Source organism: Barbus barbus (assembly GCF_936440315.1).
Source record: "Barbus barbus genome assembly, chromosome: 9".
NCBI lineage: Eukaryota > Metazoa > Chordata > Actinopteri > Cypriniformes > Cyprinidae > Barbus > Barbus barbus.
Window position 1 is genome coordinate 29,889,537 of NC_136737.1, and position 14,597 is coordinate 29,904,133.

Here is a 14,597-nt window from a genome sequence, read left to right on the forward strand (position 1 = left end):
AACATAAATGTATGTTGGCAGTGTATGAACACAATCACATTTTTTAAATTTGAATAAAATGAAAACTAAAAGACTAAAATTTCAAATCACATGAGCCAATATTTATTCACAATAGAACATAGATAACATAACAAATGTTTAAACTGAGAAATTTTTAAATTTTATACACAAGATGAGCTCATTTAAAATGTGATGCCTGCTACAGGTCTCAAGATAGTTGGGACGGCGGCATGTTTACCATGGTGTAGCATCTCTTTTCAAACCAGTTTGAAGACGTCTGGGCATCGAGGTTATGAGTTTCTGGAGCTTTGGTGTTGGAATTTGGTCCCATTCTTGCCTGATATAGATTTCCAGCTGCTGAAGAGTTCGTGGTCATCTTTGATGTATTTTTATGTTTAATGATGCACCAAATGTTCTCTATAGGTGAAAGATCTGGACTGCAGGCAGGCCAATTCAGCACCCGGACTCTTCTACTACGAAGCCATGCTGTTGTAGTAGCTGCAGTATGTGGTTTTGCATTGTCCTGCTGAAATACACAAGGCCTTCCCTGAAATAGACGTCGTCTGGAGGGGTGCATATGTTGCTCTAAAACCTTTATATACCTTTCAGCATTCATAGTGCCTCCCAAAACATGCAAGCTGCCCGTATGCACTTATGGACCCTCATACCATCAGAGATGCTGGTTTTTGAACTGAACGCTGATAACACGCTGGAAGGTCTCCCTCATCTTTAGCCCGGAGGACACGGCGTCTGTGATTTCCAACATGAATGTCAAATTTGGACTCGTCTGACCATAGAACACTTTTCCACTTTGAAACAGTCCATTTTAAATGAGCCTTGGCCAACAGGACACGACAGCGCTTCTGGACCATGTTCACATATGGCTTCCTTTTTGCATGATAGAGCTTTAGTTGGCATCTGCAGATGGCACAGCGGATTGTGTTTACCGACAGTGGTTTCTGGAAGTATTCCTGGGCCTATTTAGTAATGTCAATGACAGAATCATGCCGATGAGTGATGCAGTGTCGTCTGAGGGCCTGAAGACCACAGGCATTCAACAAAGGTCTTCGGCCTTGTCCCTTACGCACAGAGATTTGTCCAGTTTCTCTGAACCTTTGATGATGTCATGCACTGTAGATGATGAGATTTACAAAGCCTTTGCAATTTGACATTGAGGAACATTGTTTTTAAAGGATTCCACAATCTTTTTACGCACTCTTTCACAGATTGGAGAGCCTCTGTCCATCTTTACTTCTGAGAGACTCTGCCTCCCTAAGACATCCCTTTTATAGCTAATACTGTTACAGACCTGATGTCAATTAAATTAATTAGTTGCTAGATGTTCTCCCAGCTGAATCTTTTCCAAATTTATTTGTTGTCCCTGTGCCAACTTTTTTGAGACCTGTAGCAGGCATCAAATTTGAAATGTGCTTTCCTGTAGCTCAAATAGTAGAGCATGGCGCTAGCAACGCCAAGATCACGGGTTCGATTCCCAGGGAAAGCAAGAGCTGATAAAAATGTAAAAACTGTAACTTGAATGCAATGTAAGTCGCTTTGGATAAAAGCGTCTGCTAAATGCAAAATGCAAATGCAAAAATGAGCTCACTTAGTGGATAAAATTGTAAAATTTCTCTGTTTAAACATTTGTTATGTTCTCCATGTTCTATTGTGAATAAAATATTGGCTCATGTGATTTGAAAGTCTTAGTTTTCATTTCATTCAAATTTAATGTTATAGAATGTTATAGGATTTTCATTAAGACCCTAATGAAAACTTGTGGAAAATGGGTTTTAACTATGAGAGGAACAGGAAGAAATAATTAAAAACACTTACATTCTAACATACAGCTCTTAGACTGCACAGAATAGAGAAACATTGCCGATTTTGCAAAAGTTATGAGTAATGAAAATCATTTTTCTTACAATATCTGACAGCAACAGAAGATAAGATGATATAGTTTAGTCCACAATCCATCTTATCAGTTACTCCTAAACTCCTTATAAGAAAGAAGGGATTTCTGGTCTAGGTACAACCAATGGGATACATGTGCTCACATATGATTTTGCTAATTTTTGTAGCCACATGTACCAGAACTGCTGCTCAAAATCCTGTCGGCTGACTGGTTTTCTCATTACATTACAGACAACATGAGGATGTGCTCCAGATACTTTAGCAAGGACTGTTTACTGTAGTTAAGTAGGTGCTGCATTGAGAGACTATTGAGACTGTATTAAAAATGGTACTGCATTAAAATAAACTTGTTTCTGGTAATTCATTTGGATTGTGTTGTAGTTCAGTGTAAAGTCTGTGTTTTATTGTAAACAGTGTTAGTAGCAGATGGGGATCTGTAAAGAGTAACCAGCAGCCTTTTTACTACACTTATATCCTGCTTTTTGATAGATTTGATTTATATAACTCTTTGAAAAAGTTATGTTTTTATTAATTTATAACCAGATTATTATTGTTTTTATTGCTCCTCACATTACTAAAGAAAATAACTGCATTCTTGACACTGTTAAAATATTCCACTCGTATCCTGAAGAGGGAGCAAGAGATGAGGAAGCTGACAGAGAAAGGGAAACTATTACAACTGGATCTGTTTTGTCATATGAGGAAGTGAAGTGCATTGAGAGAGAAAAACAGTGAGTATCACGAGTTCACAATTATCTTTGATATCCAAACTCAATCCAGACTGATTTAAAGTGAAGTACAGCAGCAGGATCAGATATTCTGAAAGTAGTTTAAATGACATTAGGAGATAAAACACAGAGTCTGTAAATCGTCTGATTCCAGCTTTACTTTCATTTTAACACAGTGCTCGTCTGAACTTGTTCTGCAGTTTGTGAATAATGTGATTCTGTGTAAATAATATCCGGATGAAATACGATACGATTCACCTCTATTAAGCCGGGCTGTGCTATTTTCGTCCAGTTTTGAGCCGAATTCTGGGTCGTGCGACTCTTTTTTTTTTTTGTCGGGCCCTATTTCAGCTTTGTCGTGTGTCGTTTATCGTGCAGTGTTTGCTCGGTGTACAGGGGGAAATGAGAAGCGATTAGCCTCTCCCGACAGGCAATCGGATGGTCGGGTGAATTTCTGACATATCACCCCTCGTGAGGGTATCGCACAGTTGAAGCAGAGCTACGAACCACTGTCCTAAACTGCCTTTTCCCTCACTGCGCCTGCGCGGAAATAGAACCATTTAATCTTTAATGCGGTAAGAAAGAAAACGAAAAAAAGGAAGATCTTTTGATAAAATTATGTTATTATCACGGGAAATGTGAATCATTGCCCATCATTTTGCGATTAGTTATATAGACAAATAAGTCGCAGCATTACCAGCTTCACTGACAGTACTGTAAGTTACAGTAGGGCCTACTGAAAATAAAGCTGGCAATGCTATTTATAATTAAAATTCAACTGAAAAGTTGGAAAAACATGTAAAAAAACGTTGTATGTTTTAAAGAGAATAAAAAATAACATCAAAAATAGATCGGTCCTGTCTGTTGTTTATTAATTCATGCTGTGACGTTCTACTATGTTGTCTGTTGACACTGTGGAACATCATAATAACCTTTAAACAACATTCTACTAACGTTAAGGAAACTGGGCATTTTTATATTCAAATGTTACAAATCAACGTTCCTAGAATGTTACAAATCAACGTTCCTGGAATGTTACAAATCAACGTTCCTGGAATGTTGAATTTTAAATCAAAATTAAGTTGAAAGAACGTTTGAGGAACATCATACGTTTTAAAACGTTCCTCTAACGTCAAGAAAACTGGTCATTTTTTTATGTTCCCAAAACCAACAATGAATATTTGTAGAACGTTCTTATAACAAAATTCTGTTAGCTGCGTGATGCTTTTTATTTTTTAATTATTTTTTTAAGCTATCTCTGGCTATCGTCCATATACTGTGTCATCATCTGCGCAACTCGAGTATTTCACACGTATATAAAACAGCTGCAACAAAAATATTCCTTGTGTTTTTCATAAAAACATGAATTACCACGATAGGGGTATATTCTGTTGGGTTCTTCAGAGAAGCACTTGTCTTTTTTAACAAGCAGCACAGTGTTTGACCTAAAATATTTTTGATGGTAATAATAGATGTATGAAACTTACATTTCACTGACTCTGTATAATTGTGTATGTGAAGAATAAAAATCTTGAATCTTGAATGAAAACATGACGAAGGATTCACATATTAAACTCACCCATTTTTTTATGTCCACAGACATACCAGGCCAATAAAAGCGCTTGATTATGGCATCTAGGGTTTTTAATGCCACAGTGAGCACCTATTGGGCTGCTGTGGAGCTCTTCAAAAATTTCTTGGGCACTTTTTTTCGTGCTGACCACTTTTGCCAAAGTACCTTCTTTTTTTATATAATACAAAGCTTCATCTAAAAAGTATAAAAATCATTATAAACAACCAGTGAAGCCACTAAATCCAGGTGTACATTTTACATTACTTTCAAAAATTAGAAATATAAACTTATCTTGTCTGGAAAGACCCTGAGGTATCTTTCCATATCTTTTAAAGTCTGTCAGTGCTTTGAATTCAGCCTCATCCATCTTCAACACAACAGTGCAAAATCTAATAAATGAGTCCTATACAGCAGCAGGATCAGATATTCTGAAAGTAGATAAAATGACATTAGGAGATAAAACACAGAGTCTGTAAATCGTCTGATTCCAGCTTTACTTTCATTTTAACACAGTGCTCGTCTGAACTTGTTCTGCAGTTTGTGAATAATGTGATTCTGTGTAAATAATATCAGGATGAAATAGTTTTTCATGTGTGCAGGTCATTACTGAGGACTGACTGATGAGACAGAGCTGGATTTGAGAAAATTAACTGCTGAGATGATTCATAACTCACTCTGTGGATCAACATCTGTATCTGCTTTTAGATGAAACCATGGCCTCCAGAATGAATCTCTCTGAAGAACATCACACACAGATAAAGACAGTCAAGAGGTGAGAAAACTGAATATGTTTCACATTATTAATGTTCAGAAACAATAAATGCATGCTACAATAACACGATTTCAACCGTGCCCCTCAGATCTTTGAGTCAAGTGGATTTTGAATGCAGCTTCCAAAAGACACAAATAGCTGATTAATATATGTTTGTCTCTGATAAACGATCACACCGGTGTGATTAGATGTTCGGTGCTAAATTCAAATCTGTGTTTGCTCAACTTCACTGTCTGGCACGGAGCCAGAGACTGCTGTGTTTTTAGCTCCAGCACTGCGCATTATAACCAATCACACATGATTCTGTTGAGCTCATGAGTACAATGACCAATAAGAGGCATTCAGATGAGTGTTTTATTCAGTGTGAGCGCTCCCTGAATGAATTCTGCTCTCTGACCATTTCTCTCATCAGAAACAACAAAGTGCAGATGTGCGTAAGATGTGAGCAAGATATTCATTTCACAATGTAAGCAACTTCAGTGATTAATGGGAGTTTTTGAGAGTGCTTGAATTAGACTAAAGTCAATGATAATGTTCTTTGATAATGTAAACGGAGAGTCTATTTACACTAATTCTCCAGCATCGTGTGATTGGCTCTGTGAAGATTATAAAAAGCTGCTATGGGGTTGAACCCGTCTTTTGCTATGGACCAGCAGCTCCAGTGGCGCAGATGCTAAATCACTTATGGGAGGATTTTTGACGCGATCGACTAGACTTTTCTCCCTTTTCAAATCTCATATCACATCGTAAAGGCATTTATTTTTAATAAAAATTAAAGAAATAACTAAAGTTGAAAATACAGTATCGGGTAGGTAGGGTTAGGGTAGGTGCAGAGGGCTTTATTGTATCAATAAGGTGGCATCCATTTAATAACCTGAATTAAAATGATAATTTACACTCAATACGTTATTATTGCATACTGGTTTATAATGTAATACAATACTGAAGTGCAGATAATTGCCACTATTTTGCAACAAGTAGTATAAATAGCAGAAAATCCTGCTATTGTAACATAGTGTAAATATAATCTATAGCTATTTAGTGTAGATAAAATCCATTGCTATTTGAAGGTAAGAAAAATGACTGCAATTTGAACTGAGGAGGGCCTATAATCAGTCCAGGGCACCTCTGCGTCATCATCCGTCCCTGCACCAGTGTCTCTGTATTGCTCTATTTTATTCTATAATGCATGAATGAAGAGGGCACATGGGCCAGATCCTTTTATTGATAGAAAATAATACTTTCATCTTTTAACTCTCAAGACACAACACAGTCCTCCATGAAACAAATATGTACATCGGTTGCAGATATTTCTATGTTCTTTCAACATAATTGATCTCGTTTATGTTCCCTAACTCCGTGTAGAGCTCAGATCCATCCACAGCGAGAGACTAAATGGTGATGGGTGCGAATCAGTTTCCTTCACAAAGGAGCGGGGTTTCTGAAGAACTCATAACCACTTTATTTATCTTCAACATGACTAATTCTATATGATTGAACATCCTTACAGAATAAATACATGCTACATGATTCAAATATGTTTAGATGAGGAACATAAATTAATCATGTAGGAAATATGAAATGCATATTTAAAAATTCAACAACCTCCCCATCGCCATTTTTCAGTGAAAGATATGAACATTAAAGGGAGTTTGAAACAGTAAAGGTGTTTCTGTCAGAGCAGTGTGAGATTTTCAGAAACAGTTTGTATTGCTGTTGTGTTTCAGTCTGTGTGAGAATGACTCTCCTGAACCCAGCTGTGTGTCCATCAAGAGTGACGCGTCAATGAATCCTCCAATGAAATTCAGCTCGGGAGAATCATCTGCTGATCTGAGGTGCTGTTTAGTTTACAGTATAATACATATTTATAAGATATTCATTCATTTACTGATCTGTATTAAATACTTCCATACATGTTTACATGCATATATTTACATGTTTTTAACTACAGTCAAAAACATGAAGGACCAGAATCACATTCAGCAAAGAAGAACTTAGACTCCATTTTCAAGGTTGGTTTTGTGTGTGTGTGAGTGTATGTGTGTGTGTGTATATGTGTGCGTGTGTGTGTGCGTGTGTGCGTGTCTGCGTGTGTTTGTGCGTGTGTGTGTGTGTGTGTTTGTGCGTGTGTGTGTGAGCATGCGTGTGTGTGTGTGTGAGCATGCGTGTGTGTGTGTGTGTGTGTGTGTGTGGAGTGTGTGTGTCTGCATGTGTGTGTGTGTGTGTGCGTGTGTGTGTCTGCGTGTGTTTGTGCGTGTGTGTGTGTGTGTGTGTGTGTGTGTTTGTGCGTGTGTGTGTGTGTGTGTGAGCATGCGTGTGTGTGTGTGTGTGTGTGTGTGTGGAGTGTGTGTGTCTGCATGTGTTTGTGTTTGTGTGTGTGTGTGTGTGTGTGTGTGTGTGTGTGTGTGTGTGTGTGTGTAACTCTCTGGGTAAAAGTATTAAGAAATGGGTAAATCTGTGAAATCCTCTCTGTAATAGTCACATTTACTTTCCTACCAATGTAAGATAATTTGTAGGCCACTATAAAGCAGATCAATGATCACTAAAGTAGAGAAGCTGAGTCCATATGTAACCTGACTGCTGCACAAAGATGAACATCAATCTAGCAAACAGCCAATCCAGTCAAACTCCCTCTTTTAACCTCAGTATCTGTAGACGCTGATGTCTGAGCAAACAGTGGAAGTTATTAGCAGGTGTGATATAATTCAGTGATGTTTAGTATTCATGCCTTTGACTAAACTACAAAAAGAGGTTACACTTTATTTCCACTTTAGACATTCTACTAACTATAAGTAACTTTGTAACTACATGTCAACTACATGTCTACTAACTCTCAGTAGGGTAGGTTTAGGTTTAGTAGAATAAGTTGACAAACTTGCATAGTTTCTCATCGTCAGTATGTTGTATGTTGTGGACCCATCAAAGTAAAGTGTTAGAAGATATTAAGCAGACAGTCTACTAATACTCTAATGACTGCTAGTTGACATGTAGCTGCAAAGTTACCTACTGATAGAAGAACGTCTAAAGTGGACTATCGACATAAAGTCTTACCCCAAAAACAATTCACTCTTGACTCTTGTGTATTGATCCTTTGGTTCACCTTCTCTGTGACTGAATGGAGGTTTATTGTTTGAATATTCACTATGATTTCAGGAGATTGAGCACAAAATTATTTCTGAGTTGAAGAGTTTTAAAAGACTACTGAGTCCAGATTACCCAGAATGCTCTGAAAGAGACCATTATGCTGACGAGGGTCATATCAGAGTCAGAGAGGGGCTTCTGAAGATCACACTGTTCATCCTGAGGAAGATGAACCAGACAGACCTCGCTAACACACTACAGACCAGTAAGAGCTCTGGATCAGCTGATTATAGCCTGTGTTTTTATTATGAACCTTCTGTCTCTCAATCTCATGACACAATCTAATATCTAACATATCAAACCTAAAAATACATTTCTAAAATATTGCTCTGCCAATAACAAGAATTATTTCCTTTGCTCAGAACTGATGCCTGTGTATCAACAAAAACTCAGATCCAGACTACAGGATAAATATCAGAGAATCAATGAAGGACTGTCCAATCATGGAGACTCAACACGTCTGAATGAGATCTACACAGAGCTCTACATCACAGAGGGAGGCAGTGGAGAGGTCAATAATGAACATGAGGTGAGACAGATTGAGACCGTGTCCAGGAGACCAGAGACACAGGAGACACCAATCAACTGCAATGACATATTTAAACCCTCACCTGGACAAGACAAACCCATCAGAACTGTGCTGACTAAAGGAGTCGCTGGAATTGGAAAAACAGTCTCTGTGCAGAAGTTCATTCTGGACTGGGCTGAAGGAAAAGCCAATCAGGATGTTCATTTCATATTTCCACTTCCTTTCAGGGAGCTGAATCTGATACAGAAACATCTCAGTCTTAAGCAACTTCTAAACCACCTTCACACAGAAACCAGAGAATTTAAATCAGCAGATTATGAAGACTACAAAGTCATGTTCATATTTGATGGTCTGGATGAGTGTCGACTGCGTCTAGATTTCCAAAACAATCGGAGCTTGTCTGATGTGACAGAATCAGCCTCAGTGGATGTGCTGCTGACCAACCTCATCAAGGGCAATCTACTTCCTTCTGCTCTCCTCTGGATCACCTCTCGACCAGCAGCAGCCAATCAGATCCCTCCTGAGTGTGTCCACCAGGTCACAGAGGTACGAGGATTCAACGACCCTCAGAAGGAGGAATATTTCAGGAAGAGAATAAATGATCCGAGTCTGGCTGATAGGATCGTCACACACATCCGATCATCAAGAAGTCTGTTCATCATGTGTCACATCCCAGTCTTCTGCTGGATTTCAGCCGCTGTTCTGGAGAGGATGATGGGTAAAGCAGAGAGAGCAGAGATCCCCAAGACTCTCACACAAATGTTCACACACTTCCTGATCTTTCAGACCAAACTGAAGACTCAGAAGTATGATGGGAAATATGAACTTGATTCTGATCAGGCTAGAAAGACTATTCTGTCTCTAGGAAAACTGGCTTTTGAACAGCTGGAAAAAGGGAACCTGATCTTCTATGAAGAGGACCTGAAAGAGAGCGGCATTGATGTCAGAGAAGTGTCAGTGTACTCAGGAGTTTGTACCCAGATCTTCAGAGAGGAGTCTGGACTGCAGCTGGGGAAGGTGTACAGCTTTGTTCATCTGAGTATTCAGGAGTTTCTTGCTGCTTTATTCAAGCTGCTGTCCTTTTCTGAACAAAACACAGGACAGAGGAATGAGTTCAGATCAACAATGACCAGTTTACTGAAGAGAGAAGTGGACAAGGCCTTACAGAGTGAGAACGGACACTGGGACCTTTTCCTCCGGTTCCTTCTAGGTCTCTCACTAGAGTCTAATCAGACTCTCTTACAAGGCCTCCTGAGAAAGACAGTAAGCAGCTCTCAGATCAATCAGGAAACAGCTAAATACATCAAACAGAAGATCAGGGAGAATCCCTCTCCAGAGAAATCCATCAATCTGTTCCACTGTCTGAATGAACTGAATGATCGTTCACTGGAGCAGGAGGTACAAACATACCTGAGCGGAACAGATTACCGTTGTCTCTCTGGAGTCTCTCTGTCTGCTGCTCAGTGGTCGGCTCTGGTGTTTGTGCTGCTGAACTCAGAAGAAGAGCTGGATGAGTTTAAACTGAGTAAATATTATCCATCAGAAGAATGTCTCCTGAGGCTGCTGCCAGTGATCAAAGCATCTAGAAAGATTGAGTGAGTATTTTACAGTGTCTTTGTTTTATTGACTTTATTGTAAACAGTAGGCCTGTGTTTCTCTACACTGTTTCTGTATATTTTGAGGTCTTTCTTATTTGACACACTCAGCTAACATCACAGAGCGCTCTACTAATGACCTGAAGTGTTGAATCAAGTGTGTTTGATAAGAGAGATTCATCCAAACTGTGCAAAGATGAGCTGCCTCCAGGAACAGGGTTGTGACTCTGATATTACAAATACTGGATTAGAATTAAAAAAAGTTTGTGTGAGAGTGTGTTTCTTTGTGTCTGTGTGTGTGTGTGTGTGTGTGTGTGTGTGTGTGTGTGTGTGTGTGTGGAAAGCCATATAAACAGAGGAGCTCATAAGTTTTTCAGCCTGGTTCATATGAGAACCTGGAGATTTGGTTTGGTCCTCACACAGGCCACGGCATGCAGTGTGACCCATAAAATATAACTATAAAAAAATAAATTAATAGTAGTGATAATAATATTGCACTTTATTTAGTTTTTATTTAAATTAAATAATAAACTAAATAATCAAGTGTGATAATACTATTTTATTTTAAAAAGGGAGTATTACATACACACACAATTATTTTATATTAAAGTTAAAAATAAAATGCTAATATTTTGACACATTGTTATTTTTAATTGTAATTTTCATCATTTTCAAAAGTGAAATCAGCGAGCTTTTATTTTGGCGGGTTGCCGGCAAGTAAGTTTATGCGCTTCCGGGTTTAGAGCCGCTGATTGAAGAGCGTCAGTAAATGAAATGTCAGTTTTGCTTTGAAAACGGCAGCGGCTAGATTATGCTTTCATGAACATTCCGTCATTGTAAGTCTATGGGATTTTTTTGTCTGTTTTTTCGTCCGCTGTGTGAACATCGTAGGTCCGATCACTTAGAAAAGATACAGCTCTCCTCTCCTCAATGATCCGGTTGATTTAACACCTCATTCATGGGTCTGTGACAAACAGTGAATGAACTTAATCTTTATTTTTTCTGTATTTTCTCTGCAGTCTTTCCTGCTGCAGGATTGGAGAGAAAGGCTGGTCTGCTCTGAGTTCAGCTCTGGAGGATCCACACTGTAAACTACAGAAACTACAGTAAGTTATTATATTATTAAACACAAAAACTGTGTGAAAATACTGCCAAACAAAAACATTTAATGTTAAAGCGATAGTTCACCCAAAAATTTAAACTCTGTCTTCACTTTAATTATCTTCAAGTCATTTCCAAACAGCATGATCAAACACAATGATTGAACTGAATGTGCTCAAGACTAATGTATGTTTATCTCGGCTGGATAAAAGAAGCCAGGGTCACACTAGTAGCCTAAAGTTTTGATGGATGATGATTGTCATCAAGGTAAAGATGATTACAGTCACATACAGGACGGTGCATTAGGTGTGTGTTGTGTCTGTTATTTGATGCACAAACGAGCCGTGTGTATTTGTGCTCTCGGTGCACTGATCACTATAATATCATATTTCTGCTTGAACACAGCTCAGGATATTCACCTAGTTGAATACACAGAGTTTAATAACGGATGCTCGCGTGTTTTGGAGAAGTTTGTGAGGATCAGTGGTGTTCATGTACATACGGGCATCAGACGCTCAAACAGCTTGTTCTGACAGAGGAAATATTCACTGATGCTGTCGAGCTGCCTTCAGATCGCTGAGTTCAGAGATACATACTTTCACATACTTTGTAGATATTAAACACAACTTAAGGGACATTTTTGTGAAGTGTGTTCATGGGATGCTTAAATCTTTCTTGAATTTGCTTTGTTTAAAATAATTACATGAAAATACGAAGGTTTTAGTGAATAGAAAAGTTTGGGCTTGCAGTATTGATTTGGAGAAGAGGGGGTCTTGGAGTAAAAAAGGTTGAGGACCACTGCTTTAGGGAAATGCAGGCACGGTTTTATGGGGTACTAAGAATTGAACATTATTTTTTTTTTTTTTAAATAAAATAAAATTTAACTTAATGCAATATAAAGATACATCCCAACCAGCTTTTTTATTTAGGCCTATTTATTTTTTAAAAGTAGATCCCCGCTCAAAAAAGTGTGGGCACCCCTGGGATATACACTTATTGTGCCTTCACATGCTATCGGAGTAATCAGGAGATTGGATGTGAACGGCCTTTCAAGTCATATTTACTGGGAAATTCAGAAATAATTTTGATACCAGAGTTTCTGAGTTGGGCGGGTCATAATCTTTAAACATGGTGGAGGGGACAACCATTGCTGCTGTCTGTTCTCACAACAACTACATCCCTTTGTCTGGTCGCTTAAGTACTGTATTTATAGGCTAGATATGAACGATCATTCAAAGCATATTTTATGTTTGATAAGCAGTGAAATAAACATGTATTTGACTGAAATTGTCAGAAAACTGCATGTATAGCACGGTGAATGTTTATATGATTGTCAGCCAATGGGATGCTACATTTTATTCTTTCCGACATTAAAGCACTTGAACACAACAAGCTCGTAATCACGACTTCATAAGTGGGAAATAGGAAATTTCCGATAGCACGAGAAGGCAGCATTATAGACCAATGAACAACAAAGTACATAAGTATCAGCCAAAATGAAACATACAGATACATTTTCTGAAATCATAATGACTAGTAGATCATGTGGAGGCTGATGTTTCCTCAAATCTGTGTCCAGGACAGAACAGACTAAAGGCTCATGGATGAATGGAGCAGTAGCACGTCATCAGAGACCTTTTGATTTCTGTCTATCACTGATTAGCAAGTTGTACTGAAGTGACCAGAACTACTCTTTCTGTTCTGATCAAGCAGTAGGCGGCCGACTTAAAGGTGCAGTGTGTAGATTTTAGCAGCATGTAGCGGTTGAGTTTGTGAATTGCAAGCAACGGCTCAGTCTCCCGCTCACCGCTCCCTTTAGAGAAGCTACGGAGGCCGATAAAGGGCTAAGATGTCGTAGTCTGAGACAGCAGAGAGTAGCCAGCAATGAGGTTTCTTTACAGAGGGAAATTAAGGAAGTATATTTACTTAATTATTCAACAAATCGATGTGTTATTGCAAATATTATTGCAAACAGGGTTCGGCTAATGTATGTTTCTGTTGATGTGTGTCTGTGTGTGAGAGTGTGTGCGTGTGTCTGTGAGTGTGAGTGTGTGTGTGTGTGTGTGTCTGCCTGCCTGTGTGTGTCTGCCTGTGTGTGTGTGTGTCTGTGAGAGTGTGTGCGTGTGTGTGTCTGCCTGTGTGTGTCTGCCTGTGTGTGTCTGCCTGTGTGTGTGTGTCTGTGAGAGTGTGTGTGTGTGTGTGTGTGTGTGTCTGCCCGTGTGTGTGTGTGTGTGTGTGTGTGAGAAAGTGACAGTTGAGATTCAAATTCATGAACATTCCGTCATTGTAAGTCTATGAGATTTTTTTGTCTGCTTTTTCATCCGCTGTGTGAACATCGTAGGTCCGATGACTTAGAAAAGATACAACACTCCTCTCCTCAATGAGCCGGTCGATTTGACACCTCATTCATGGGTCTGTGACAAACAGTGAATGAACTTAACTCATCTTTAGTTTTTCTCTTTCTCTCTGCAGGCTGTGTGACTGCAGTATTGGAGAGGAAGGCTGTGCTGCTCTGAGTTCAGCTCTGAGATCAAACCCCTCACACCTGACTGAACTGAATCTGAGCTGTAATAAACCAGGAGACTCAGGAGTGAAGCTGCTCTCTGCTCTACTGGAGGATCCACGCTGTAAACTACAGAAACTACAGTAAGTGTTATTATATTATTAAACACAAAAACTGTGTGAAAATACTGCCAAACAAAAACATTTCATGTTAAAGGGATAGTTCACCCAAAAATTAAAACTGTCCTCACTTTAATTATCTTCAAGTCATTTGAATACAGTGTGACTTTCTTCTGTGGAAAATAAGAAAAGATATATAAATAAATAAATAAATAGTTATAGCAGAAACATATTCCTTGTGTCTCATACATTTCCTATATTCAACATAAAGTTAGATAAAAATAATTTAGTTCAATAAATAGTAACTTTAAGTAACTGAGACATAGGGGTGTGTGATATTGACAAAATTATATCTAAATATTTTCTGGTATTTTATCAATAATGAGACAATATTTTTCTGACTGTGTTATTGTGCTGGTATATTAAGGACTACCGTGGACAGCTGACTCATAAATGTTTTTGATATTCTTCATATTCTGTGAGGTTAGTTCACAACAGTGATAGAAATTAATCTTTTCCAATAAGTTTAAATAGATTTTTAGATCTTTGGAAAACCATTTTTGTCTAAAAGTGTTTTAAACATAAAACGTTGAATACTGATATTTACAAAATGATTTTAAATGAA

At 38.4% G+C, this 14,597-nt stretch overlaps 1 protein-coding gene across 2 annotated transcripts in view; it reads left to right on the forward strand.

Annotated features, from left to right (window-relative positions):
* Positions 1–2,569: 2,569 nt before the first annotated feature.
* LOC306874668 (NLR family CARD domain-containing protein 3-like) overlaps positions 2,570–14,597 on the forward strand; it is a 16,961-nt gene continuing 4,933 nt past the window's right edge. The window contains exons 1-8 of one of the 2 annotated variants that reach the window (XM_079424873.1): positions 2,570–2,642; positions 4,812–4,984; positions 6,712–6,819; positions 6,936–6,996; positions 8,138–8,330; positions 8,488–10,249; positions 11,269–11,355; positions 13,823–13,996. In XM_079424873.1, coding sequence (XP_079280999.1) covers positions 4,926–4,984; positions 6,712–6,819; positions 6,936–6,996; positions 8,138–8,330; positions 8,488–10,249; positions 11,269–11,355; positions 13,823–13,996 — 2,444 coding nt within the window. In that variant the 5' untranslated portion in view covers positions 2,570–2,642; positions 4,812–4,925. The remainder of the gene's footprint in view (positions 2,643–4,811; positions 4,985–6,711; positions 6,820–6,935; positions 6,997–8,137; positions 8,331–8,487; positions 10,250–11,268; positions 11,356–13,822; positions 13,997–14,597) is intronic. The other variant, XM_079424874.1, reaches the window with a different exon arrangement.